The 27,735-nt window shown below is 42.7% G+C and overlaps 1 protein-coding gene across 3 annotated transcripts; it reads right to left on the reverse strand.

Annotated features, from left to right (window-relative positions):
- Window positions 1–624: 624 nt before the first annotated feature.
- LDLRAD1 (low density lipoprotein receptor class A domain containing 1) lies at window positions 625–27,612 on the reverse strand. 3 transcript variants are annotated; one of them, XM_006133464.5, is made up of 6 exons: window positions 23,082–27,612; window positions 22,620–22,674; window positions 14,344–14,484; window positions 10,324–10,461; window positions 6,703–6,831; window positions 625–5,630 (listed from the first exon to the last, which is right to left on the reverse strand). In XM_006133464.5, exons 1-6 carry the CDS (start codon window positions 23,100–23,102, stop codon window positions 5,485–5,487), a joined length of 630 nt encoding a protein of 209 aa, XP_006133526.4. In that variant the 5' UTR covers window positions 23,103–27,612; the 3' UTR covers window positions 625–5,484. The 3 variants fall into 3 exon arrangements, with proteins under 3 accessions (XP_006133526.4, XP_075792137.1, XP_089636564.1); XM_075936022.2 differs by lacking the exons at window positions 22,620–22,674; window positions 23,082–27,612 and adding an exon at window positions 16,736–19,026; XM_089780438.1 differs by lacking the exons at window positions 22,620–22,674; window positions 23,082–27,612 and having other exon boundaries at window positions 14,344–19,026.
- Window positions 27,613–27,735: the final 123 nt, after the last annotated feature.

Below are 27,735 nucleotides of genomic sequence, written 5' to 3' on the forward strand. Positions count from 1 at the left end.
TGGAATTTGTAAACAGTCTCTTTGTTAGTGGGGTCTTTATTTCAGCCTGCTAAAGAGACAGGAAGGTATACCCACATTTTCGGTTTGTGGTTCTACTTACGTATTTACAATCATGTCACCACAAAACAAAGGATTGTAAAAATAATTAAAGCAGATTTACATGCACATGCCATCTAGGACAGTCCCACCACCTCTTGGCTTTTAGGGCCTTTCTGCAGGGCATGGATGAGGGTTCCTCTCACATTCCCAGTCAGTACCTAGCCTACCAGGGAAGCTACTGATCCAACCAGCTATTGGCCCAAATTCAGCGATGAATCCTTGTCAGATGCCACCCTGATGCATGTGTAGCACATATGCTAAGAAGAGGGTCTCTCTCCATCTTATGCATAGGGTCTATACTCCTGTGCCTTCCTCCATCATGTGTCAAAAATTGGGTATATTAATAGTGGCTGCTAAGTTGGACATTTACCGTCCTGCCTTGTTCTCAAAAACAATGGTTCTCAAAAACCACCAAAAGCGCTCGGTTCCTCACCACCCAGAAGCCCATGAAATTGGTCGTGGGTCCAAAAGCCAACATGGGCTTCTGTATAAATGCTTATTGCTGTAAACCCTATTCTTTCCCAGCCCAATCCCTATCTATTGATTATGATGCCCAATTTTGACATCCTGTCTAAGATGAGAGATTCAGTTCTTAGTCTATAAAATAACTTAGAACACTTTTATGTATTGTACACCTATCGAATAAGTAGTATAGAAATTGCCCATCAAGATCAAAACAGTAGTCCATCAGCTTCTGACAATGGTCAGTATTAGGATGCGTCTACCCAGCACCCTTAACTTGAAATAAGATGCACAATTTGCACTACGCAAATTGCGTATCTTATTTTGATGTTATTTTGAAATGATGTGCTATTTTGAGCCATTCTTTATCCCTCGTGCAATGAGTTTTACCAGGATTGCAAAATAGTGCACCTGTTATTTTGAAAAATATTTTGAAATAACAGGCGGCTTGTATAGACCCCTGGTATCCTGAAATAGCCATGCAGCATAGATGTGCAGTTAGATGCTTAGAAGAAACCAGAAACACTGTAGTGGACAGTTACAGAATAAGATACTTCCTTACTTACAGATTGGTTTATGCTCTGCAACATCCAGGTTCATATCCATTGCAAATTCATTATTTTTATCCTTACTAATGTAACTATGGATGGTCTCATTCATACAAATGACAAATCCTTTTTTGAAACAACCTAAAGTGTTGGTCTCTGTAGTATCTTGTGGCAATGAGTTCCATGGCTAATTCTGTATTGTGTGATAAACAAGGCAGTTTTTCTTTTTACTGTGCTACCTTTCTGTTTCCTGGAATGCTCCCTTGGATGCAGCACATTTTGGCTATGTCTACACTTGCGGCTTCTTGTGTAAGTACAGCCGTTCTTGCGCAATAATCTGCAGCGTGTCCACACTGCCCACCCGCTTTTGCGCAAAAGCACAGCTCACACATAGCAGTGTGGACATTTTCTTGCGCAAGATGCTGCCAGTGTAGACATAGCCTTTAAATGTAGCTCTCTTGTACCTACAATGCTGGAAAAATGCAATGAACACTGTTTATTATAGGTGCCTTCAAGCTGTCACAAAGCCACTACACAGTCAAACAGCCTAGGACATTAGAACCCAACTGGGACCTGACCCTACTTCCACTGAAGTCAACAAGACTCCATTGAGTTCAAGGGGAGTTGGATGTTGCTCATACGTAGAACAGAAGGGTCGGCAGTGTTATTTCCACATCCTCACTTCTTTTAAGAAATGTGCAAATATTTTCCCTGTAGATTGCCACAAGACACTCCTTGGGTTAGTATGAGGAACACAAGCCATGATTATAATGATTAAAACAAAGCTTAATTTACCAACTGAATATCAGCTTTATTGAAGTGTTAAATTAGGCAGAGTGATTTGTAAATCAGAACTACTGAACATGACCTGTATTTCAAATTCCATTAATCTCCCATTAATAGTTAAACAACTAGGAATCTCTGATTAACATTTGGGTCTTGTACTGGAATTCTTAAAACTCTGAAGTGAAAATATTTACTTAGGCAACTAATGGTTTATAAGTGTGTCTCCTCTTAGCTGGAGCATTAAATACATTACAACATTTTCTACAAACAAGAAAAGGAAGCCATCCATTATTGCTTGGTTTACAGCTCTGCAGGGATAGGTTATCAAATACTACTTTAAAGGTTGCTATAGTTGCTGTTCCATGACATAAGATTTTACTGTTTCATTCAAGATAAAATCATGAGTCAGAAAAACAGTAAAGCTATTTTACAAAGGAGGTTTCAGATCTACCGCTGTATCCCAGTTACAAGTAACAATCAACATTTTGCATGTACACAAATCATGGTGACACGCATAGTTTTAGAATGCACAGAACACAGAGAAAAGGAATGGGCTCAGGTATGAACTGAGGTAGTGTTGCGACTAGGGGAAATACTGACTGATGCTTATTTCTTATTTATAAACAGATTTATTGTGTTTACTATCAAGTCTTGTTTCTGTAACCCACACACCTGCTGGGTGTGGTTCACTGTCCCATGCAGTGGCACTTAGACCACTTACAGAGAAAAAGAATGTGTGCTCTATGGCCTTAGTTGAGAACCAGTTTGCTCTTAGCTGAAGCTGAAGAGGCTTATGCACTAAGGTCCAGAGGTCCTAGGTTTGTTTCTGTCGGTCAGTGTTATAGTGCCTTCAAGCATAACATGCCTAATTAGACTGCACTGGCTGAGATTTTTCAAATTGGTCTAAAGGGATTAGCTCTTCCTTTTATTCCTATGGAAGACACCTGGGTAAATCTCAAACTACTTTGAAAGTCTCAAGCACTGACCCTGATGCAGCTATTTCATTAATGTATGAACCGATAATGGGCTCTGTGTCACTTAGACACCTAGAGAAACAGATGGGACACCTGATTTTCTATGGCCTGCTTTTCTCAGTGCTGCTACTGAACTGTTTATTTTCTGACTTTCATACTTCCTGGTACAAAACATATACTAGCAGTTTAATCCTGTGCTTGCGCTTAGAAAACTGCCACTCCACAATTCTATCCTAAGAGAAAATATCCTTCAAACTCTATCACTCACAAGGCTTATATTGGCAGTAACAGGTTATAGGAGGAAGAAAGGACTCACTTTCTCTCTGTCACAGGATACTCCCTCTGTGCACACAGACTGCTTAGAGACTGCTGTGAACTTCACATGTGGTTTATTTAGACTCCACCCCTTATCTACACTTTCTTAGGCCTGGAACAGAAGAGAGAGGAAATCACTTTGGGGCTCTCTTCTCACCTATTTCCTCCATTTTGTTCTACTCCCTGAGCTAACGTGTTAATTACTGTTTTAATAGTCTGTCACCCATTTTATTCTGTCAATTAGGGACAGTTTCTGCACCACTGTTTGGGGTGGCCCTTCGCCCACTGTTGCATCTTGTCCACCTGGCCTCCAGCCACCAATATACCCATTAGTATTTCACCATGGGATGAGTGATTGGTGTTTTCACAAACATTGGAGGGACCACTTTAGAATCAGTTACAAAAGGGAAAACTACAGCACAATGTATACAATATTGTTAATAAATGGTTTCTTCATGCCTCACAACAACAAACTACAGAAAGAATAGAGCTAGCAGTTTTATATCACTTATTTTTAAAATTTCCCCTCATTTTCACAACTACTTCTGCAGAATATCCAATTTCATTTCAGAGGATATTTACATGATTTTTTTAAAACAGATGGACAGCAATGAGTATTGCAACCCGATTTCATGTAGTTTAACACTATAAAAGACTCAGGGAATTTCTCCTCCTTTCCTTGCATGTTAACAAATTAGTGATCAATTGGAAGTCACTGATGTTATCAAAACCAAAAAGAGTAAGAGGTCATTTATTGGTCTTCATTATTATTTTAGTTGGTCATTATTATTTTATAATAATCTGAATTTGAGGGTTTTTTCCCTAAAAAGGAAAGAAAAACAATAGAGTCCCTGTAGGCTCAGGGTACACCTAGACTGTGTTGCTCTTTTGGGATATTGGAAATATCCCAAAATAGCAATGCTGTGTCTTTAGAAGTGCTCACTATTTCCCAGAAACTATTCTGACATTACTGCAAACCTCGTTCCACGAGGGCTAAGGGATTTGTCGGAATAGTGCCTTATTTTGAAATCTGGTGCTGTGAATATAGTGCCAAATTTCAAAGTAAGATCTTTCGATTTAGACTTGGAATAAGCTATGAAATTTGCATAGCACGAATTGTGTAGCTTATTCCAACAGAAGGCTGCTGTCTAGATGCACCCTCAGAGGAGTAGCCTTGTTAGTCTGTAATTTAAAAAAACTTAAAAAACAACAATGGTCCTGTAGCGCCTTAGAGACTAACAAAAATATATAAACAGTATCATGAGCTTTCATGGGCACAACCCACTTTTTCAGATGACAAAAATGCAGCAAGAGGCACAGAGGTTGAATTATAGAGGAGAAAAAGGGGAGAGGAGAAGGAAAGGAAAAAACCTGTCAACTAAAGTGTCCGTGCTAAATGAGGCTAATAGAGTAGGCTGTAAGTATCTAATACTGAGCTTTTGATGTCACTTGAGTGTTGAATACAACAGCTTATCCAGTTCATGTCTTTTTTTAGGCCTTGCGAGATAGTATCAAACTTATATGAAGGCTAGTTCTACAGATTCTCTCTCTAGTTGATTCCTGAAATTGTTTTGTAAGAGAATAGCCACCTTTAAATCCATGCGTGAGTGCCCGGACAAGTTAATATATTCTCCAACAGCTTTCTGTGTTACCATTTTGAATATCTCATTTGTGTCCATTAATCCTTTGCCATAGAGACTGTCCAGTTTGACCAATATACATGGCAGTGGGGCATTGCAGGCACTTTCTCCTCCTACATCCCCTCTTTTTCTGCTTTATAATTCAACCTTGGTGCCTCTTGCTCTATTTTTGTCATCTGAAGAAGTGGGTTGTGCCCATGAAAGCTCATGATACTGTCTATGTATTTTTGTTAGTCACTAAAGTGCTACAGGACCATTGTTGTTTTTTAATGGTTTTTTTAAGAATCCCTGTAGGTCTGTATATACATCTCATCTCAACAATCATAACCTTGACACATAGACAGCACTTTGTATTGTCAAAGTACTTTATCCCTCTTTCACAGATGGGAAAATCAACACATAGAAAGGTGAGTGATATGCCCAGGATCGCACAGCAAGTGAGCCACAGACACGGGATTAGAACTGTGCAATTCCTGGCTCCCAGTCCTATGTTCAGTCTGTTATAGCACACGTCATCCTATCAGTGTTGTTGCATGGTTGTCAGGAAACTACTAGGCCTTGTTGTTCTCAGACGAAAACTTCAAGCCAAGGTGTTAAAGCATCAGGAGAACGCAGACCATGCCCTAGGGGGTGTGTAGCTACCACTCAGCTCCAGTAACTTCATCTATTGCAGATATACTCATCAGACCAGTCTGAGCAGTGCTGGATTCTGTCTTGGCAGAGGGTCCTGGGAATGCAAGTGCAATACCTATAGAACACCGGGGTGCAGCTCCACCACAGAGTCCCACAAGGAGGGCAGCTGGCCACTAAGGAGAAAAGAAAAGAGGGACCATTGACTTTTCTGCTTTTCTTACAAATTATGTTTTAGACTTTATGTTGGCAGATATGAACTCTCACCTAGTAGACATAAAAAATGCAAAAAAAAAAGAAAATCTTTCATCCAGCACGAGCATATTTAACCTTAAACAGCCACCTAATTTCTTAGAGGCAGCAGATAGTGGTGGGTACATGTAAAGAGGACCCTGAGGCAGAAGTCAGGAACAGTTTAGCTACCTGTGAGAGGAACAGCCAGTCAACATTCATAAGACACAAATGTTATTATCTGAATTTCTTCTAGATACAACTGTTGATACACATCAGTTCAGGTCTTCATGTTGTGGTTGAGATTTTCAAAACAGTTTAAGTGACCCAGATACGCAATTCCATTAGTTTCAGTGGAAAACATGTCTACTTTTCCAAGACTACTTTGCAAATCCCAACCTTTAGCTTCCAATTTCAAACATGACCTTTTTTTAAGCAGTGTTTAATTCCAGCTGGCACTCAGTAAGCTGCTGAACACATCCCTAAGGATCGGCTATTCATTTTGAATTTGTACTGCTGGCGACAGGAATTTTTTGAGAAAAAAAGTCAATCTAAAGACAGTGTGTACCAGAGAACAACTGGTTCAGGGGATTGGCAATGGACTATGAAGCCTTTCCCCTCTAGGTCATTAATCTGAATATGGCCCAAGTTGGTAGTGATCAGGAGTTATTAGCATCAGATGTCTGCTTGGCAGTTGATGCAAAATTAAATTGGTGGAGACAATCCAATGCCTGTTGAACAGATGTCTGCATAACAAACCCACCACATCCAGCATACGTGCTGTTTCAGCAGAGAGACCAAGGACTAAGCAGGTGAGAGAGCCTGAACAACAGGTGTTTCCAGGTTAAGGTTGAAGTACCTTTGTGGGATGACAGGAAGTCTGCACTGTTTTTACTCACGTTCTGTTTTGTGGGTAAAGGGCAGTTATCAGTCTCTCTCACTGTCAGTCCACTATCTTTTACAAGCACCAAACCCTTTAATTATAGTTTACATCAGTAAAAAAAGCAGCTGACTTACAGCTCCCCTTCTCATCAGAACAGTCTCCACAGTCATTTGCGCCGTTACACTTCATATCAGCATAGATCCAGTATGTGGGGTTGCTGCAGCGGAAGATCAAATATCCTGGAAGGTTACTGGGCAGATCAACTATAAGAGGAGATACCTGAAGATAGTGAAATGTTCTAACTTCACTCAACAATTGGACATAAATATAATGGCTAAGAAGCCAATTACAAGCTAATTATTTTACACTTCTCTTTTCTCCTTTCATACAAGGATCTCAAAAGCACTTGAAAAATATTAAACTACGTGCCTCCTCCCCCCGGGAGATGGAGGGAAATGTTCTTATTCTCCATTTAAAATGGGGAAACTGAGGTACGAAGAGGTTAAGTGACTTGCCCAAAGTCCTATGGGAAGTTTGCAACAGAGCCAGGTGCACAGCCCAGACCTCCAGGATCCCTGCCCAGTGTTTTAACAAGTCTATCTCTTCTGTCATTGACTGAACCATAAATCAAAGCCAAATCTTCTGCATGCTAATATGATGCTCTGTCACTAGGGCCACTTACTCATATTATGACTAACTTCAACAAAAGAGGAAGGGGACCTCATGGTTAAGGCTCACAAGTGCAAAACAAAGGATCTGGATTCTTCTGTTTCTGGTTCTTCACAACTCCCTTCACAGCCTTGAACAAATCAGTCTCTCAGCAGCTGGGTTATGAAGAGTTGCGGCTAAAATATGGAGCCATGAGTAAGGGGAGGGTTAAAACATGAGAAAACAAGGGAGTGTGATGAGCATGCCCAGGAGGGCTGAAACAGGGCAGGATGAAGATATGCTGAGGCCCTAAGCTATGCCAAGTTTAAGAGGCGATCCCAGCAATTGCAGACTGGTAAGTCTAACATCAGTACCAGGCAAATTAGTTGAAACAATAGTAAAGAATAAAATTGTCAGACACATAGAAGAACATAATTTGGTTTCTGTAAAGGGAAATCATGTCTTACTAATCTATTAGAGTTTTTTTGAAGGGGTCAACAAACATGTGGACAAAGGGGATCCATTAGAAATAGTGTACTTAGACTTCCAGAAAGCCTTTGATAAGGTCTCTCACCAAAGCCTCTTACGTAAATTAAGTTGTCATGGGATAAGAGGGAAGATCCTTTCATGGATTGAGAACTGGTTAAAAGACAGGAAACAAAGGGTAGGAATAAATGGTACATTTTCGGAATGGAGATGGTAACTAGTGGTGTTCCCCAAGGGTCAGTCCTAGGACCAATCCTATTCAACTTATTCATAAATGATCTGGAGAAAGGGGTAAACAGTGAGGTGGAAAAGTCTGCAGACGATACTAAATTGCTCAAGGTAGTTAAGACCAAAGCAGACTGTGAAGATCTTCAAAAAGATCTCACCAAACTAAGTGACTGGGCAACAAAACGGCAAATGAAATTTAATGTGGATAAATGTAAAATAATGCACATTGGAAAAAATAACCCCATCTATACATATAATATGATGGGGGCTAATTTAGCTACAACTAATCAGGAAAGAGATCTTGGAGTCATCGTGGATAGTTCTCTGAAGACGTCCATGCAGTGTGCAACAGCAGTCAAAAAAGCAAACAGGATATTAGGAATCATTAAAAAAGGGATAGAGAATAAGACGGAGAATATCTTATTGCCCTTATATAAATCGATGGCACACCCACATCTTGACTATTGCGTACAGATGTGGTCTCCTCATCTCAAAAAAGATATACTGGCATTAGAAAAGGTCCAGAGAAGGGCAAGTACAATGAGTAGGGGTTTGGAAAGGGTCCTATATGAGCAGAGATTAAAGAGTTTAGTATCATCTGCAAACTTTTCCATCTCACTGTTTACCCCTTTCTCCAGACTTTTCAGCTTGGAAAAGAGGAGACTAAGGGGGGATAGGATAGAGATCTATAAAATCATGAGTGGTGTGGAGAAAGTGAATAAGGAAAAGTTCCCATAATATAAGAACTAGGGGCCACCAAATGAAACTAATGGGCAGCAGGTTTAAAACAAATAAAAGGAAGTTCTTCTTCACACAGCACATAGTCAATCTGTGGAACTCCTTGCCTGAGGAGGTTATGAAGGCTAGGACTATAACAGGGTTTAAAAGAGAACTAGATAAATTTATGAAGGTTAAGTCCATAAATGGCTATTAGCAGGGCTCGACAAATTATACAATCTAATCGCCCGTGGTGAGTAGATTGTAACCCGGAAGAGCCGGGTTCGGGTGATCTGTGCATACGCAGATCGCCGGACAGCGCAGCTGGTGAGCGGAGCTCATCACGGTTCGGTGAGCCCTGGCTATTAGCCAGTATCGGTAAAAAATGGTGTCCTTAGCCTCTGTTTGTCAGAGAGTAGAGATGGATGGCAGGAGAGAGATCACTTGATCATTACCTTATTCGATTCACTACCTCTGGGACACCTGGCATTGGCCACTGTCGGCAGACAGGATACTGGGCTGGATGGACCTTTGATCTGACCCAGTCTGGCCATTCTCATTTTCTCATGTTCTTATGTAAGAGACCATATAGCATTATCAAAAAATGTGTATTATTCTAACAGAAAGGACATAAGAACGGCCATACTGGGCCAGACCAAAGGTTCATCTAGCCCAATATCCTGTCTTCCAACAGTGGCCAATGCCAGGTGCCCCAGAGGGGGTGAGCAGAACAGGTAATCATCAAGTGATCCCTCTTCTGTCACCTATTTCCAGCCTCTGACAGACAGAGGGCTAGGGACACCATTCCTACCCATTCTGGCTAATAAGCAGAGCTCGACAAAGTAGATTTCAGCTAGGCGTCCCATTCATTTGCAGTGCACGCATGTGCAAAGCGGGTCTTCCGCATATGCAGTGCGGGGCTGGCTAGTGGCTTTCGCTGCCGTTCATCAAGCCCTGCTAATAAGTACTAATGGACTTAACCTCCATACATTTATCTAGCTCTTTCTTGAGCCCTGTTATGGTCCTGGTCTTCACAACATCCTCTGGCAAGGAGTTCCACTGGTTGACTGTGCGCTGCATGAAGAAAAACGTCCTTTTTGTTTGTTCTCAACCTGCCACTTATTAATTTCATTTGGTGACCCCTAGTTCTTATGTTATGTGAACAAGTAAATAACTTTTCCTTATTCACTTTCTCCATACCTGCCGGCTACGTCTACACTGGCATGATTTTCCGGAAATGCTTTTAACGGAAAAGTTTTCTGTTAAAAGCATTTTCGGAAAAGCGCGTCTAGATTGGCAGGATGCTTTTCCGCAAAAGCACTTTTTGCGGAAAAGCATCTGTGGCCAATCTAGATGTGCTTTTCTGCAAAAAAAAAAAGCGGCTGATTTTCCGGAATAACTTGCTAGTGCAGACACAGCCGCCATGATTTTATAGACCTCTATCATATCTCCCGCCCCCTTAGTCTCCTCTTTTATGAAAATAGAAATAATAAAGTTTTATATTTGTATATATACCAGTACATAGGCAGGGATGCAGCTAATAACCAGTAATTTTTTGTATTTAGAGGCCTCTTATAATCTGAAGTGCTAAACTGTAGCTTACTTAGCTTGTGCATAAATCTGGCACTGGGCTAGAGAAATCCGCACAGGGAGAAGACGTTAAAAAAAATGCTTACTGCATAATTTTTCCTGCTCATCCTCTCCATTAACACAGTCTCTGATTCTGTTGCAGATCCGACTGGCTGGAAGGCAAGTCACTCTATCATCACATAAAAAGCCAGTCTGGTTACCTGAAGTCACACAGAAACGGTTCACTGAAAAGAAAGCCAGGATATAAACGAGTTTAGATAAGGGTTGAGCTAACTAGAGAGATCAGATGTCCTGATTTTACAGGGACAGTCCTGATATGCTGGGCTTTGTCTTATATAAGCACCTAAAACATCCCACACCCAACCCAATTTGTCAGACTTGCCATCTGATCATCAGATCTAACAGACATTTCCACATTCACTAAGAGCACATGGACCAGATCAAACAGATTTTTTTAGCCACAATAAAATTATTAGAAACCTCAGGAATTCATTTGCCATCCTGAAAGTGACCAACAGTCCATCAGGACCTGGATCCTACCACCTAACATGCACTACTGCAATAGAGCCTATGTGTATTAAAATGTGATTATGCTACCCACACAAAGTATTGGAGATTTACAACCAACCAATACCACTCTCTACAGGAAGCCCGCAGACTGCTACACTTACTTACATGCCTCCAACTTCCATCCAGGACACACCATACGATCCATTGTCTATAGTCAAGCTCTTAGGGTATGTCTACTAACTGTACAGTTAATTCGAACTAAGCTAATTCAAACTAACGAGTCTAGAACTAAAAACAAGTTTGAATTAGCGTTTTGCTAATTCGAACTAGCATGTCCACATTGAGTGGACCCTGAACAGGGCTTAAGGATGGCTGGAAGCAGTGCCGGCAGGGCATCAGAGGAGGACTTAGAGCGTGGAGCTGCTGTCTCAGGCTAGCCGAGGGCTGCGCTTAAAGGGACCCGACCCCCACTCCGGACAGACAGTTCTCAGGGGTGCCCTGCTTGAAAACCAGTCCTGGCTTGGAGTGCCCGGAGTGCCCACACTGGGCACATCACAGCACTCGGCCATCAGACCGGCTGCACTTGCCGCAGGCTGCCATCTGGGGAGAGGGGGCAATTGGGGGGCTGCAGGAGAGCTTCCACCTCCAGAAGCCCACAGAGCCAGCCCAGTCCTCCCCATCGGGGGCTCGTACCCCATTCCTCCCTCACCTCCTTCCACTTACCCTTCCCTAGCCCCTCTTCCTGATGTACAAAATAAAGATAACGTTTCTTCCAACATTGACTCTGTCTTTATTGAACAAAACTGGGGGAGACTGGGAAAAGGAGGTGGGAGAGGGGAAGAGAAAGGCTGGGAGAGGGGAGGGCAACTAACATGATCAGGGGTTGGGAACAGGTCCCATATGAAGAGAGGCTACAGAGACTGGGACTGTTCAGCTTAGAAAAGAGGAGATGGAGCGGGGACAGGATAGAGGTCTCTAAAAGCAGGGGTTGGGTGGAGAGGGTGCATTCAGAAAAGTTCTTCATGAGTTCCCATAAAGAAGGACTAGAGGACACCAAAGGAAAGGAAAGGAACGGGTAGCAGGCTTGAAACTAGTAAGAGAAAGTTGTTGTTGTTGACAAAGCAAATAGTTAACCTGTGGAACTCCTTGCTGCAGGAGGATGTGAAGGCTACAACTAGAACAGAGTTTAAAGGGAAGTGAGATTAAGTCATGGAGGTTGGGTCCATGGAGTAGTCTTAGCCAGGGGGTAGGAGTGGTGTCCCTGCCCAAAGTTTGTGGAAGGCTGGAGAGGGATGGCACGAGACAAATGGCTTGGTCACTGTCTTCAGTCCATCCCCTCCAGGGTCCCTAGTGTTGGCCGCTGTCAGCAGACAGGCTACTGGGCTAGATGGACCTTTGGTCTGACCCAGTACGGCCATTGTAAGCTCAGGGCTCAGGGTTGGGGGTCTCAGTGGACCCCCTTGATTTTCATGCACACCTGCTCCTGGGTGGCCAGGCTGGCAGCTCTCCTGCCCTAGCCGGCCACTTTCCTGTGCCTAGTGCGGAGATCGTGGACGAGGTCCACGATGTCTGCACTAGCCCAGGAAGGTGCCCGCCTCTTGCGGTCCCGGGCAAGCTCCCGGGAGCCGCCAGCCTGGTCCCGGGAAGAGGGGGTGGGCTGGGGGGCATCGGGTGGGTGGCTCTGTGCCGTGTCAGGTGCAGGGTCTGCTGGCTGGGTGCTGGCAGGCTTGCACCTGGCACGGGCACCGTAGCCAGCCCGTGCCCCTTTAAGGGGTCCGGGGCCGGGAGGGGGGCAATAGAGTTTCCCTGGTGTTGGCCAGAGTGGCCACCAGGGAAACCTGGGGAGGGCTAGCCTCCCACTAGTTCGAATTAAGGGGCTACACACCCCTTAATTCGAACTAGTACGTTCGAACTGGCTTAATCCTCGTAAAATGAGGTTTTCCTAGTTCGAACTAAGCGCTCCGCTAGTTCGATTTAAATTCGAACTAGCGGAGCGCTAGTGTAGCACCTATGAATGTTAGTTCGAACTAACATTGTAGTGTAGACATACCCTTAGATACAATCGCATCTGCTTCAATCCCACTGACAGAGACCAAAGACTTCAAGATCTCTACCAAGCATTCGTAAAACTCAATTACCCACTGGGGGAAGTAAAAAAAACAGATTGAAAGGGCCAGACAAATACCCAGAAACCAGCTAGATTGGCCCAAGAAAATCAACAATAGGACACCACTTGTCACCACCTATAGCCCCCAACTGAAACCCTTCCAGTGCATTATCAATAACCTACAACCTATACTGGAATAGGATGCTACACTCCAAGAGGCTCTGGGTGACAAACTTATACTCTCCTATAGACAACCACCTAGCCTCAGGAAGATTCTTACTAACAACCACAGAGCATACCACATTAAAAGTAACCCTGGAACTTTCCGTTGCAACAAACCCCGTTGCCAGCTTTGTCCACATATTTACTCTGTAGACACCATCACTGGACCTAACCATGTCAGTTATACGATCATGGGCTCATATTCCTGTACGTCCAGCAATGTGATATATGCCATCACGTGTCAGCAATGTCCCTCTGCAATGTATATTGGACAAACTGCTCAGTCACTTCGCCAGAGAATCAATTCTCACAAATCAGACATCTCCATGCAGAAAAACCTGTTAGCCAACATTTTAATCAAACTGGCCATTCCCTTAAAGACCTGAAAACACCCATCTTACTTCAAAGAGACTTTAACACCAGATTACAGAGAGAGAGAGACTTCAGTACTTTTATTTATACTAAAATTCAACATGCTGCGAATGGGCCTTAATATAGATGATAATTCCCTTACGCATTACAAAGACAGCCTCCCCACCTCTGGAGTTACTATGAATATCAAGATTAGCCACTTTAATTGACTCTGACAATAAGCAATTTCCTCCTTCCTTGTCTCTTCCTCGTCCCCTCGCCCCCACCTTCTGTAGTTGTTTCGTTACTGTATAATTTGTTTATTCCTTCATTGTATCCCTTTTGTTATATAATGGTCATGCCAATTCACTTTCAGAATATGATCTGAGGAAGTGGGTCTGCCTCACGAAAGCTCATCACCTAATAAACCATCTTGTTAGTCTTCAAAGTGCTACATGACTGCTTTTTTTTGTTTTACAACAATCCTACTGACGCTCCAAGGAGAAGTGTACATTCTCGTCACCAAGACTTTGGAGAGAAGCACTTTAATCTCTCTCCTCTTCCTCTCCCCTGTCCCCGGGTTTCAAGTGGCGCCTTCAATGTCTAAGCAAAATGCAGGACAATGTAGCACTTTAAAGACTAACAAGATGGTTTATTAGATGATGAGCTTTCGTGGGCCAGACCCACTTTTTTGATCTGAGGAAGTGGGTCTGGCCCACGAAAGCTCATCATCTAATAAACCATCTTGTTAGTCTTTAAAGTGCTACATTGTCCTGCATTTTGCTTCAACTACCCCAGACTAACACGGCTACATCTCTATCACTATTCTTCAATGTCTAACTCATTGAAAAAAATGGCAGCACTTCGTGTGGAGATTCACTAACTTGTTCAGACAGAAAAAAACCAACTCACTGACCTGGAGTAGGAGGTGGGAGTCCAAATGTGACAGTAAGACCAATGGCAGCACCTACAACACCGAGTATGAGCAGTGCAATGAGGGAGACACAAAGGCATCTTCGAGTACAGCTTAACCACATGCCGCATTCCTGGCAGCAATCTGTTACAATAAAAGGGAAGGCAATGCCCGAGTCAGGGCCGGCCCGAGCCATTTGTGTGCCCCGGGCTCCGGGAGCGCGGTGCCGCCCCTGGGAGCGTGATGCATGTGCGGCCCCGCCCTCAGGCACGCAGCACATGTGCAGCCTCGCCCCCGTGCACTCAGCGCATGTGTGGTGCTGCCCCGGGTGCGCGGAGCATGTGCGGTGCTGCCCATGCCCAGCCCGGCAGCCCCGTGCGGCACCGCTTACAATGGGGGTGCCCCGGGCAGTAGCCCGGTCAGCCTGTACCTTGGCCTGGCTCTGGCCAGAGTGACAAGCGGGGGCTAAAATGAGTTGGACATTGTAAACTGCAGTTTAAGTAAAAAGAACTGGAAAAATGCTCACTTTCTTTCAGTATTCAATGTTTTCCCAATTTGTTTTGGAGCAAAGAAGAACTGGAAATATGGGCAATTCAAAGCATGGGCTGTGTTGGTTGGTTTCACGGATCACCCAGTATCAGTTTTGTAATATGGGTGGATGTCTTATGGCATGGAGCCACAAAAAGGCACATATGGGAAAGTATAATTTCAAACTGAGAAGTCACATTGTTGGTGGTTACTGTTTAGAATGTCCTTTCCGTGACCATTGGATCTTAACATTTGGTTACGTAACTACTTATTTATTATTTGTGTAGTGGTATTGCTTAGGAACCCTTGTAATGGACCAAGACCTCGGTGTGGTATGTTCTGCATAAACACTGAACAAAAAGATGGTCCGTGCACCAAAGAGCTGATTTGTGCTAACTAAGGTTGTTCACTAGAATATTTGCAGCAAAACAAATACAAAAGGAGCAAATGGAGGTTTAAAAATTAAAATAAACATTCAAACTCTTTTTATACCTCAGCTCTGCTTCTAATATCTCAAAAGTCTATGCGCATAATCAGTTATTAAGGAGTTAGGCAGTAAAAGAGAAAACACCATACTCCTTGGTAATACTGTCAATTCCCACAGACCGGTGACATGGTAAGTTGAAACATGCACACATGAGATAATGTGCAAGAGCTGAATGAAAGGTTAAATTCAAGATTATACTAAACATATTCAAGTGTAAAATAAAATGAGAAGAACTTTGCGCTGTTACAGTATCTTTCCTCCAGAAAGCTTAAAGCCCTTTACAAAGGTGAGGGCATTACTGTACAACCCTACAATAAAGCAATCTATTGTCATTTTACAGGAGAGTTAAATAACAGAGACAGTTACTGGCAGAGCTAGAAATAGATTCCCAGAAGAAATCCTGGCCCCATTAAGTCAGTGGCAAAACTCTCAACAACAATGAATTATTGACATCTGTCTTCACTGTAAAGGGTGTGAGAGAGGTTTCCACACTTGAGATGAACTTTGTAGATAACAAATCTGAAGAGCAAACCCCGATTGAGGTGTCAATAGAGAAGGCTTTGGAACGAACTGATAAATTCATAGTAATAAGTTGGTCCCTACTACATTCACAGCCATGAAGAGTGTGTTACAGACTGTGCAATCTGGTCTCCTCCCACAAAATCTGGTCTTTGTGTGCTTTTACCCTATACGATACAGATTTCACAGGGAGACTGGTATTTCTCACGGGGGGAGGGGTGGAGTCCTGACCCAAAACAATGTTGTGTGGAGTGTGTGTGAATTACAAGGTTATTTTGGAGGGGGCACATTAGCCAGTGCCCTTAGCCAGTGCCATGGCAGCAGCAGTGCAGAAGTGAGGATGGCAATACCATAGCATGCCATGCTTACTTCTGCACTGCTGCTGGTAGTGGCTCTGCCTTCAGAACTGGGCTCAGCCAGCAGCTGCCACTCTTCCGCTGCCCTGCTCTGAAGGCAGCACCAGCAGCCGCACAGAGAAAAGATTAGCAGTATTGCAGCTCCCCTACAATAACCTTGAAACACCACCCTCCCCCCATACACACAACTTCTTTTTGGATCAGGTACCATACAATTACAACACTGTGAAATTCCACATTTAAATAGCTGAAATAATGAAGTTTATTATTTTTAAAATCCTATGACCATGAAATTGACAAACATGGACTGGGAATTTAGTAGGGCTCTAATAAAAAGTCAGCAGGACCAGATGGTATTCACCCAAGATTCTGAAGGAACTCAGATATGAAATTGCCATACTACTAACGGTGATAGGTCACCCAGGTCTGGTCTACACTAGGGGATAAGTTCGAAATAAGATACGCAACTTCAGCTACGTTAATTGTGTAGTTTAAATTGATTTACCTTAACTCAAATTTTGGCGCCATCCACAGTGCGGGAAGTCAAAGAGAGCACACTCTCCCTTCAACTTCCCTTACTCCTCGTGGAAGCAGGGACACCGGCATAGACAGGAGCGCCCTCTCAGTTCGAATTAGCGTGTCTTCACTAGAACCACTGATTCGAACCCTGGAAGATCGACTGCAGCAGCTTCGATCTTATCTGTAGAGTAGACATGGCCCCAATGCTTAAGTCAGCCTCTCTACCAAATAACTGTAGGATAGCTAATGTAATCTTGATATTTAAAAAAGACTTCAGAAGCAATCCTGGAAATTACACTTCAGTAGCAGGCAAATTGGTTGAAACTATAGTAAAGAACAGAATGAGTAGACATTGATGAATACAAAATGATGGGGAAGAGTCAACATGGCTTTTGTAAAGGGAACTCAGACCTCATCAATCAATGGGAAAAGTTAAATAGCAGAGTACTCCAAAGATCTGTACAGGGACCACTGCTGCTCAACATCTTCCTAAATGATTGGGACAAAGGGGTAAACAGCAAAGTGGCAGTGTTGCAGGCAATACAAAATAACTACCCTCAGTAAAAGCCAAAGTTGACTGCAAAGACATAAAAAGGGATCTTGCTAAACTGGGAACGTGGGCAACAAAATGGCAGATGAAATTCAATGTTGATAAATTCAGAGTACAGGCAGTCCCCGGGTTACGTACAAGATAGGGACTGTAGGTTTGTTCTTAAGTTGAATTTGTATGTAAGTCGGAACTGGTACATATTGTAGGGGAAACTCTAGCCAAACATTTCTCCAGAGCTCAGTTTTATTCTCCCACACCTCACTTCCCTCAGTCCTTTATTCTAAAGCTGAGGTGTCTGCTGAGAAAAGCCGCTCCGCGTCTCCTTGGTCTGCTGGGGGGATGGAAGGGGGGCGCTAGCTTCGCGTCTCCCTGGTCTGTTGGGGGGAAGCAGCTAGTGCGGGGTTGCCTCACCCCGTTTGTAAGTAGGGATCCGATGTAAGTCGGATCCATGTAACCCGGGGACTGCCTGTAATGCACATTAGAAATAATAATTTCAACCATACATAAAAAATTACGGGATCTAAATTAGCTATTCCCACTCAAGAAAGAGATCTTGGGATCATCATGGAAGTTCTCTAATAACATTTGTTCAGTGTACAGCAGCAGTCAAAAAAGCTAACAGAATATTAGGAACAACTAGGAAAGGAATAGATAATAAAACAGAAGATTATAATGCCACTATCTAAATCCCCACATCTCAAAATACTGCATCCAGTTCTGTTTGGCCCATCTCAACAAAGATATATTGGAAAAGATACAGAGAAATAGCAAAACTATTAGACGTATGGAGTAATTTTCATGCAAAAACAGATGTGCCCTTTGATGTGTTTAGTTGTCTCTTTTCTAAACTGAAGGGAAATATGATAGAGATCTATAAAGTTATGATGTGGAGAAAAAGTGTTTATCCCTTCACATAGGGGCTACCCAATGAATTAATGGACAGCTAAATTAAACAAAAACAATTCACAGTCAACCTGTAGAACTCATTGACAGGGGATGTTTTGAAGGCCAGTAGTATATGGGTTCAAAAAAGAATTAGATACATTCAAAGGCTGTGTGTGTCCTACACCTTTGACTGATAGAAACCAGGGCTGGATGATGACTCAATAATCCCTCTTCAACTCATTCCCTCTGAACATCTGGCACAGGTGGTCATTGTCAGAAGACAGGATAGTGGTCTAGATGGACCACTTGTCTGACCCAGTCTAGCCATTTTTATGTCCTAATGGAGCAGGGTACTCACTTAGGGCATTAAGATGCCTACTCTCACCACTAGTGTTACATTCTGCTTTAGGGACAGCCAATACTAATGAAAAATGGTTACAAAATAGACCCTCTCAATGACTACTTACATTTCCAGAGGGGAAAAAATTAGTTAGAGTTGTAATAAAGTATTTTTTAAAAGAAAAAACAAAGCAAAATCTAGGTGATGAAATGCTAGAACTGCATTTTTACAACTTTAAGGTTGCACTGTTAAGTGCCCAAGCAGCAGGAAACATGAAAATTAAAGCTGAAACCCTTAATTCTGTCCACTTATACATCCATGTTATGTCTACAAATTCAGCATCACATTTCAATAGACTCACGTATCAAAAGTAATTGAGGGGAAAAAATGGTTTCAGTATATTGGTATTACAGAAACCTGGTGGGATGGGACGCATGATTGGAATGTTGGTATGGAAGGGTACGGCTTGCTCAGGAAGGACAGACAGGGAAAAAAGGGAGGAGGGGTTGCCTTGTATATTAAAAATGTACACACTTGGACTGAAGTGGAGATGAATGTAGGAGATAGCTGTGTAGAGAGTCTCTGGGTTAAGCTAAAAGGGGTAAAAAACGAGGGTGATATCATGCTAGGAGTCTACTACAGGCCACCTAGCCAGGTGGAAGAGGTGGATGAGGCCTTTTTTAAACAATTAACAAAACTATCCAAAGCCCAAGATTTGGTGGTGATGGGGGACTTCAACTATCCAGACATATGTTGGGAAACTAACACAGCGAGGCACAGGCTATCCAATAAGTTTCTGGACTGCATTGGAGACAACTTTCTGTTTCAGAAGGTTGAAAAAGCTACCAGAGGAGAAGCTGTTCTGGATTTGGTTTTAACAAATAGGGAGGAACTAGTTGAGAACTTGAAAGTGGAAGACAGTATAGGGGACAGTGATCACGAAATAATAGAGTTCATGATCTTAAGGAAAGGTAGAAGGGAGACCAGCACAATTGAGGTAATGGATTTCAGGAAGGCAGATTTTGATAAGCTCAGAGAACTTGTAGGTAATGTCCCATGGGAAGCAAGACTGAAGGGAAAAACAACTGAGGAGAGTTGGAAGTATTTCAAAGGGACGTTGTTAAGGGCCCAAAAGCAAACAATTCCGCTGTGTAGGAAAGATAGAAAATATGGCAAAAGACCAGCTTGGCTTAACAAGGAGATCTTGCACGATCTCAAAATAAAAAAGGAGTCATATAAAAAATGGAAACTAGGACAACTAACAAAGGAGGAATATAGGCAAGCAACACGGGAATGCAGGGGCAAGATTAGAAAGGCAAAGGCACAAAATGAGATCAAACTAGCTACAGGCATAAAGGGAAACAAGAAGACCTTTTATAAATACATTAAAAGCAAGAGGAAGACCAAGGACAGGGTAGGCCCACTGCTTAGTGAGGAGGGAGAAGCAGTAACAGGGAACTTGGAAATGGCGGAGATGCTCAATGACTTCTTTGTTTCGGTCTTCACCGAGAAGTCTGGAGGTGTGCCTAACGTAGTGAATACAAGCAGAGAGAGGGTAAGTTTAGAAGATAGGATACACAAAGAACAAGTTAAAAATCACGTAGGAAAGTTAGATGTCAGCAAGTCACCAGGTCCTGATGAAATGCATCCCAGGATACTCAAGGAGCTGATAGAGGAGGTATCTGAGCCTTTAGCTATGATCTTTGAAAAATCATGGCAGACAGGGGAGATTCCAGAAGACTGGAAAAGGGCAAATATTGTGCCCATCTATAAAAAGGGGAATAAGAACAACCCAGGAAACTACAGACCGGTCAGTTTAACGTCTGTCCCAGGGAAGATAATGGAGCAGGTAATTAAGGAAATCATATGCAAACACTTGGAAGGTAATAAAGTGATAGGGAATAGCCAGCATGGGTTTGTGAAGAACAAGTCATGCCAAACTAACCTGATAGCTTTCTTTGATAAGATAACGAGCCTTGTGGATAAGGGAGAAGCGGTGGATGTCATATACCTAGACTTTAGTAAGGCATTTGATACAGTCTCGCATGATATTCTTATTGATAAACTAGGCAAATATAACTTAGATAGGGCCACGATAAGGTGGGTGCATAATTGGCTGGATAACCGTAGTCAGAGAGTTGTTGTTAATGGTTCTAAATCCTGCTGGAAAGGGATAACAAGTGGAGTTCCTCAAGGGTCTGTTTTGGGACCCGTACTGTTCAATATCTTCATCAATGATGTAGATATTGGGATAGAGAGTACGCTTATTAAGTTTGCAGATGATACCAAACTGGGTGGGGTTGCAACTTCTTTGGAGGATAGGGACATAATTCAAAATGACCTTAGCAAGTTAGAGAAATGGTCAGAGGTAAACAGGATGAGGTTTAATAAAGAGAAATGCAAAGTGCTCCACTTAGGAAGGAACAATCAGTTCCATACATACAAGATGGGAAGCGACTGTCTAGGAAGGAGCATGGCGGAAAGGGATCTAGGGGTCATAGTGGACCACAAGTTGAATATGAGTCAACAGTGTGATGCTGTTGCAAAAAAAGCAAATATGATTCTAGGTTGTATCAACAGGTGTGTTGTAAGCAAAACTCGTGAAGTCATTCTGCCGCTCTACTCTGCACTAGTTAGGCCTCAGCTGGAGTACTGTGTCCAGTTCTGGGCGCCACATTTCAAGAAAGATGTGGAGAAATTGGAAAGGGTACAGAGAAGAGCGACAAGAATGATTAAAGGTTTAGAGAACATGACCTATGAAGCCAGGCTTCATGAACTGGGCTTGTTTAGTTTGAAAAAAAGAAGATTAAGGGGGGACATGATAGCGGTTTTCAAATATCTAAAAGGGTGTCACAAGGAGGAAGGAGAAAATTTGTTCCTCTTGGTTTCTGAGGACAGGACAAGGAGTAATGGGCTTAAAGTGCAGCAGGGGAGGTTTAGATTGGACATTAGGAAAAAATTCCTAACTGTCAGGGTGGTCAAATATTGGAATAAATTGCCAAGGGAGGTGGTGGAATCTCCCTCTCTGGAGATATTTAAGAACAGGATAGATAGACATCTGTCAGGGATGGTGTAGACGGAGCTTGATCCTGCCTTGAGGGCGGGGGGCTGGACTCGATGACCTCTCGAGGTCCCTTCCAGTCCTATTATTCTATGATTCTATGATTCTATATTGTTTGAGAAACAGCACAAAGTCACATAGTTAAAGATTATCATAATACATCAGAGCAAAGGAGTAGAGCAGGGGTGGGGAACCTAAGACCTGGGTGCTAGATGCGGCCTCCAGCTTGCCTGGATTCAGCCCCTGAGGCTCAGGGTTCTCCCTGAGCCTTGGCAATCCCATTCTGTCATTCCAGGCCCCCACCCCCAGCACCCTACGGAGTGGCTGGAGCACAAAATCTACTAGGCTGCCCCCCCTCCAGACTCTGGTGTCAAGAGTAATGGGGCGAGTGTCTTTCTCCTTCTCAGTCAGGGACCATGTCAGTGAGGGATTTTTGTTTTTTGCTTCTCACTTGTGTGCGACCCCCGAGTGATTTTTCTGTGGGTCAGTGGCCCCCAATCCAAAAATGGTTCCCCACCCCTGAAGTAGAGTTACATTGCAGGTTCCACCTTATTTTCTTTTCTAACCTTGAGTGTTTATCTGCAATAGTGTTTGCATTTCATTAGCAATTGGTCAGGGGCCTGCTGTGCTCAGTGGTGTACAAACATGAACAGAAGCATGGCCTTTGCACCACAGCAGATGAGATTTTGGACTCATTTGGAACAAATACATTCACCTTTGTACAGAGTGCAAAAGGAGTGCAGGGGAGTGGCCTTGATGACTTCTCAAGGTCCCTTCCAGTTCTAGTTTTCTTTGATTCTATACAAGGAACTGTTCATCTCCACAGGCAAACATTTCAGAAAATCATGAGCATGTGAAAATAGAACATGTGTTTATGACAAAACCTTTGGTTTATTAAACAATCATTAGTGAATGGAAAGCCCGTCAAGAAACTGTAAAACATTACTTGTATTTTATATCAAGTGGATCAGAAAAATGTATCTACTGATTTTTACTTTCTTTACCAAGCCACTCAATTATGCTTTGTCAATTACCTCTTTCTTCAATGGAAGACTTTGTTGAGTCAAATGAGATTCCACCAAAACCTCTCTGTAAATAACAGAAATGAAATATGTAGCGTACAGCAGCAATTTTTCTGGTAATTTCAAATAATGTTAGCTATGTTTTTCTTTTGCTTGTGTCATTTATATGGGGACACATTTTATACTTCTGAGTTTTATATACCAAGAAAGATAATTTCATCTTAAAATGGGGGAGATATTTCATGAGCAAAATGATTGCTAATTCAGCTTTGTATCTCATTTGCCCATTGTAAAGCAAAAGTGAATTAAATGTCAACATTTAGGATCTGAAATGTTTTCTTTTGGGGGGCATTACTTCTATATCTACTACTAGTTATTGTACAGTAACAAGCAGGAAAGATGCCAGACAAACTGAATGCATATCAAGACATTGTTTAAAAAGTTATTACATTTTTTCAAAGGGGATAAAATTACCTGAGAATGAGTTCTGTTCATATTTAGGTGTAGCCACAATCTTTTACTTAATAGTTGAAAAAGCCTAGGAAGTTTTTTCCAGGACAGAGTTCAGCCATGCTGTTTGCAAACAGATAGTCTCTTTCAGATGGCCCTGTTTGAATAGGAGCCTACACCATGAAGGGCACTGCCCCTGTGTTACCTGGTTACTACGAGAAACAGAGGTAGGCAGGAAAGAGTCATTCTGATCTTCAGTCAGGCACCTATGATAAGGGTATGATGGACGGCAGGAGAGGCAGCAGAGAAAAGTCTGATGCCTCCAGGTGAAGTGAGGGAGCATCTGGATGGTCATAGGCTGGTCCCTAGTGGACACATTAGCAAACACCACACAGCTCAGCACTCTACAGCTGAACTTGGGGCTGGCCTGGCAAGGCAGGAGGTACTTTGGCAGAGCTGCAGGAAAGGCTGCGTCTGTCTGCGTTGGCTGGCCTCAGCTGGAAGATTGAGTGTCATTGTGTTAAACAGACCGGAAGGAATATGTGCTGCCAGCAGGTAACTGCCACTGAACATTGGTCTGAGATTTCTGGACGTGCTTGTCACGGCCCTGGCTTTTCCCACTGGAAAGCCTATCCTTCTGAGCTAGCCTGATAGAGTCCTTTTTTCTTCTCTCTCCCTTCAGGGAAAGCCAGCCAGGCAAGGAAAGGCTCCCCTTTTGGTTTGAGGGAAAGTGCTAAAAAGGAAATAGACCTCCCCCCCCAATCAGCCCCAAGCTGAAAGGGAAATTAAAGCATGGCCATTAGGAAAAGGACAGACCCTGTGCCAGAACAGACACCCTGAAGGATCCTCGACCCTCACGGAAGCCCACAGTTCAGACTCCAGCTCTAGCCCAAATACAGTAGAGTCTCAATTATCTGACCTAAACAGGACCAGAGGATGGTCGGATAGCGGAAATATCGGATAATATGGAATACTAAAAAAATCTGAGTATAAATATGTAGAAACTCAATTTATTAATAATTCTAATGAAAAAACAGACATCAAACAAAAGCACGACTGCACTCGTGATAAGCTGTTGTACATGCTGCGTTCTTATTCGTCAATTTGGCGGGCAGCAAATGACGGCGGGCAGCCCATCGGATAAAACGGAATGTTGGATAAGCGAAGGTCTGAAAAATAAAGATTCTTCTGTATAGAGATGTGCAATTTTGTCACCCTGCAAGCCTGAATCCGCTACCCCAGGCCAGCCTGGGGTGCTTTACGACAGTATAGGTACCCTTATGGTCTGAATTTTCACAGATGCTCAGCACTTCTGACAATTAGGATCTTAGCTGGCCTGATTTCCTTCTTTTACATTGGCATGAAGGAGGAGGGGTCTCTTTCAAAAATCAGAGTTAAAACCCATGAAGAGATTCAGTCCTGCTTCCCCTGCATGAAACAGGGAGAGGTACCAATACTGCAGGACCACACAGGCTCAATTTATATTGGCACCATGCTTTGAGCAAATAAAGTGCTCTATGTAGTCTAGATAGTTCTCCAGCCCCTCTACTGTAGATGTTGACGGCAGGACATAGCAAACCAGCTGAACAGGGATTTTTTTGCCTCTCCCCCTTGTCTTTCTAGTTTGTGTGCGCACTTTGAAAACAAACCCAAGAACTGACAGCAGGGTAGAAAAAAAAGCACCAGCTAATTTAAACCTAATATTCAAAACAGCAGCACCTTTTTCTGTGTGTCTTCCTTGTGCCTCTCATTTTAACTCCACTGCTATGTGGTTCAGGCTCTCTTTCACTGCTGGCAGCTGTGAGTCCAATTGACCAGCTAATGGGTGCACGTATCAAAAAGGGCAGATACTGCTTCCCTGTAGCCTGCATGTACTCTCCCAGCTTCACTGGTACCAGCACATCTTCACAGAGAAGGCACTGGGTTAGGGAAGAGAGCCTGTGCCTCTTCCTCCCCTAACTGTGCAAGAAAAAGGCACATGTGTTTGTTCTACTCTAGCATAGGACATTGGCTTGGTCTAAAGTATTATGCTAGGCTCATCTTAGCATCTGCTCCTCCACAGGAGGCAAACTAGTTCTTGGCAAGGCGCATACTTCCCTTCCTCCAAAATCCAACTTTGGACTATGGGAGTAGCTCATCATACTTCACCTGTGGGGGAAGGGAAACTGATTAGGAAATGGGGTGACAGGAGGACTGCAGATGGAAATTGGGCTGGAATTCTAGAGATAAGGGGGTAAATAAGAGGGGATAACAGCAGCTCAGAGGATAGATCAGAGCTTTTCCTAGCAATGCAGGTATATTGTGTGAATCCTAGGTAAAACAGTGAGCATACACCACCACCTAAGAACAGCACAGTGCACTGCTGCAATTCAACTGTCCCATATACTATTTCACTAGCAAATGAGCAGAACAGAGCTTACTGAGCACAGCAGCCTCTGGCAGAAGCAGAATTAACTTTCCAGACATGCTGCAATGCCAGTCACCTTCCTGGAAATCAGACAGGTGAAAGGACAAGGAGACAGCTAGATAGCGAGCTAGCCTTACAACTGTGATTTAGAGATGGGCATATACACAGCTATTTCAATGGGAAAGTTAAATCAAGTTGATTTGTTATAGCAACCAGGGCATAGGCTGGTTTTCTGAAGCACAGTGAAATAACTAAAGGAACCATCCTCACAGACACTAAAGCAGAATCAGTTGCTGGGCCTCTATTTCTGGAGAGATTAGGAGTGAAAAGGAAACATTTCAAACTAGGGCAGGGGACTGGACTTGATATCTCAAGGTCCCTTCCAGCTCTAGTATTCTACCATGTATCAGTTTCCACATAACAGGCAAAGGGTAGCCCAAGGTGACTTAGTTAAGTTGGAATTTTCAGCCCATCACACATCTTAAATCAGCCTTTGTCTAAGACTGACAATCCTCTAATAAGCAGATGGTATGAGTTTTGCCCACAAAAGCTCATGATACCACCTACATGTTTTGTTAGTCTTTAAGATGCTACTAGACTATTCATTGTTTTAAGTCTTTTTAGTTACAGACTCAGCTACCCCTCTGAATCCTTTAATAGTTTAAGATTCCCCTCCTCCCGTTTCAATAGCATGATACTGTTCAAGTGTAACAGACTAGTTCCTGCCTCTGCAAGATTCCAAGTTTAGATGACTGCCTAGCACAACATATTCTGGGGGTGTGGGAAGCACTGAACACAAAACATACCAGTGCCCTAGAAGTTTGTTAAAAATGCTCCGTTCAAATGGCCCAAAAAAAACAAAACAAAACAAAAAAAAGATCCAGCAGCTTAAGGAACTCTAATATCCTCTGTTAGGGCTGCTGTTTAAGAAGACTACTGGGTTGAAAAAAAATATAAAGTTACAACTGGTTTGGCAGATGTTAAAATATTCCAAGTTTAGACCAAAAAATAGCAGGTTAAGTTGATGTCCAAGGAATTTCAATTGGATGTTCTGGTGACAGGGATGTTGAGTATAATTGCCTTTGATCACTGCATCTGCAGTATTTACAGCTGGTATTGAGGAAAGTAAGACCATGAGAATGTGCCTCTACAAATAGGTGCCTCCCACTTGGCTCTTTTAAAAAGAGTTAAAATGGGATTTTACTTAAATTCTTACATCACACGTGACAGCACAGCACATACCCACGAATGCTAGTGATTCAACATCCGTTTTCAGGGATCATTCTGAATAATTGGAATGATCCTTACTCCAGCATGATCCCCCTCAGAAGCCACATAGAGCTAACTAATCCTTGTAAATCCATATTCTGATGCTAAGCCTGAGAACCAGCCAGGACATTTCATCTTTGTCTATCATTAAGAAATCAGAGACCAGCAAACACTTTGCTCTAGAGTAGAAGGTAAGAACCAAGATGATAGATGAAGTGTTAAGACAACTACAGCTCAATCAGAAACTGCCTTTGCCCCTCAGTTTCTGTATCTGAGAAGTAAAGTTTGTGAGCTTTGTAAGGGGAGATGCAAGCATGTGAACTTCCACCACTGCCAGTTAGTAGGAATTACCAGAGTCCTAGGTATCTATGGTGCAGTGGTCATAGCTTAGTTATTTTACTACTAGTTTTTTGTAACTGAAATCATGTATAGCTGATTTAGCCACCGATACAGCAGGGTTCTTGTTTCTATGCTTAGGAATCCGAGTTCTCAAAGTAAGAGGAGAGATGCACAATTATATGGGCGGGGGAAGAGGAGGAAGTATTTGGTCCCTCATCTACAATTGCTTAAGCAATTTCTTTTAATTTTCCATCTTTGAGAAGAGCCCAAAACCCAGTTACTGTATACAGTATTTCAAGAGTCTGAGTATTTGAAAATAAGTTGAATAGAAATTGTTTTGCCATCTTAACTAGCATATAGGATCTAGGTTTGCTCCCATAGTAGTTAAACAATATCTTAGTGCCAAGATGAGTGAATCGGTCTAATTCCAGTAGTTCTTACTGTAGTAACAACTAATTATCAGAATCAAATGTGGTAATGGGAAAAACCTGGATACAAAAGATGTACAATAGCGTAGAAGTCAGGTCCTTTAAGCTATATAAATTTGTTTATAGAAATTAATACCTCAAGAATCTCATTGCAGGAATGCAGGTCCCCCTCCACCTCCCGCCGATACTGCTTATAGGAGTTACTGAGTCCTAGACTTTATTCCTAATATAGTAA

The sequence above is a fragment of the Pelodiscus sinensis genome, chromosome 9 (genome assembly GCF_052426305.1).
Source record: "Pelodiscus sinensis isolate ZL-2025 chromosome 9, ASM5242630v1, whole genome shotgun sequence".
Lineage (NCBI taxonomy): Eukaryota > Metazoa > Chordata > Testudines > Trionychidae > Pelodiscus > Pelodiscus sinensis.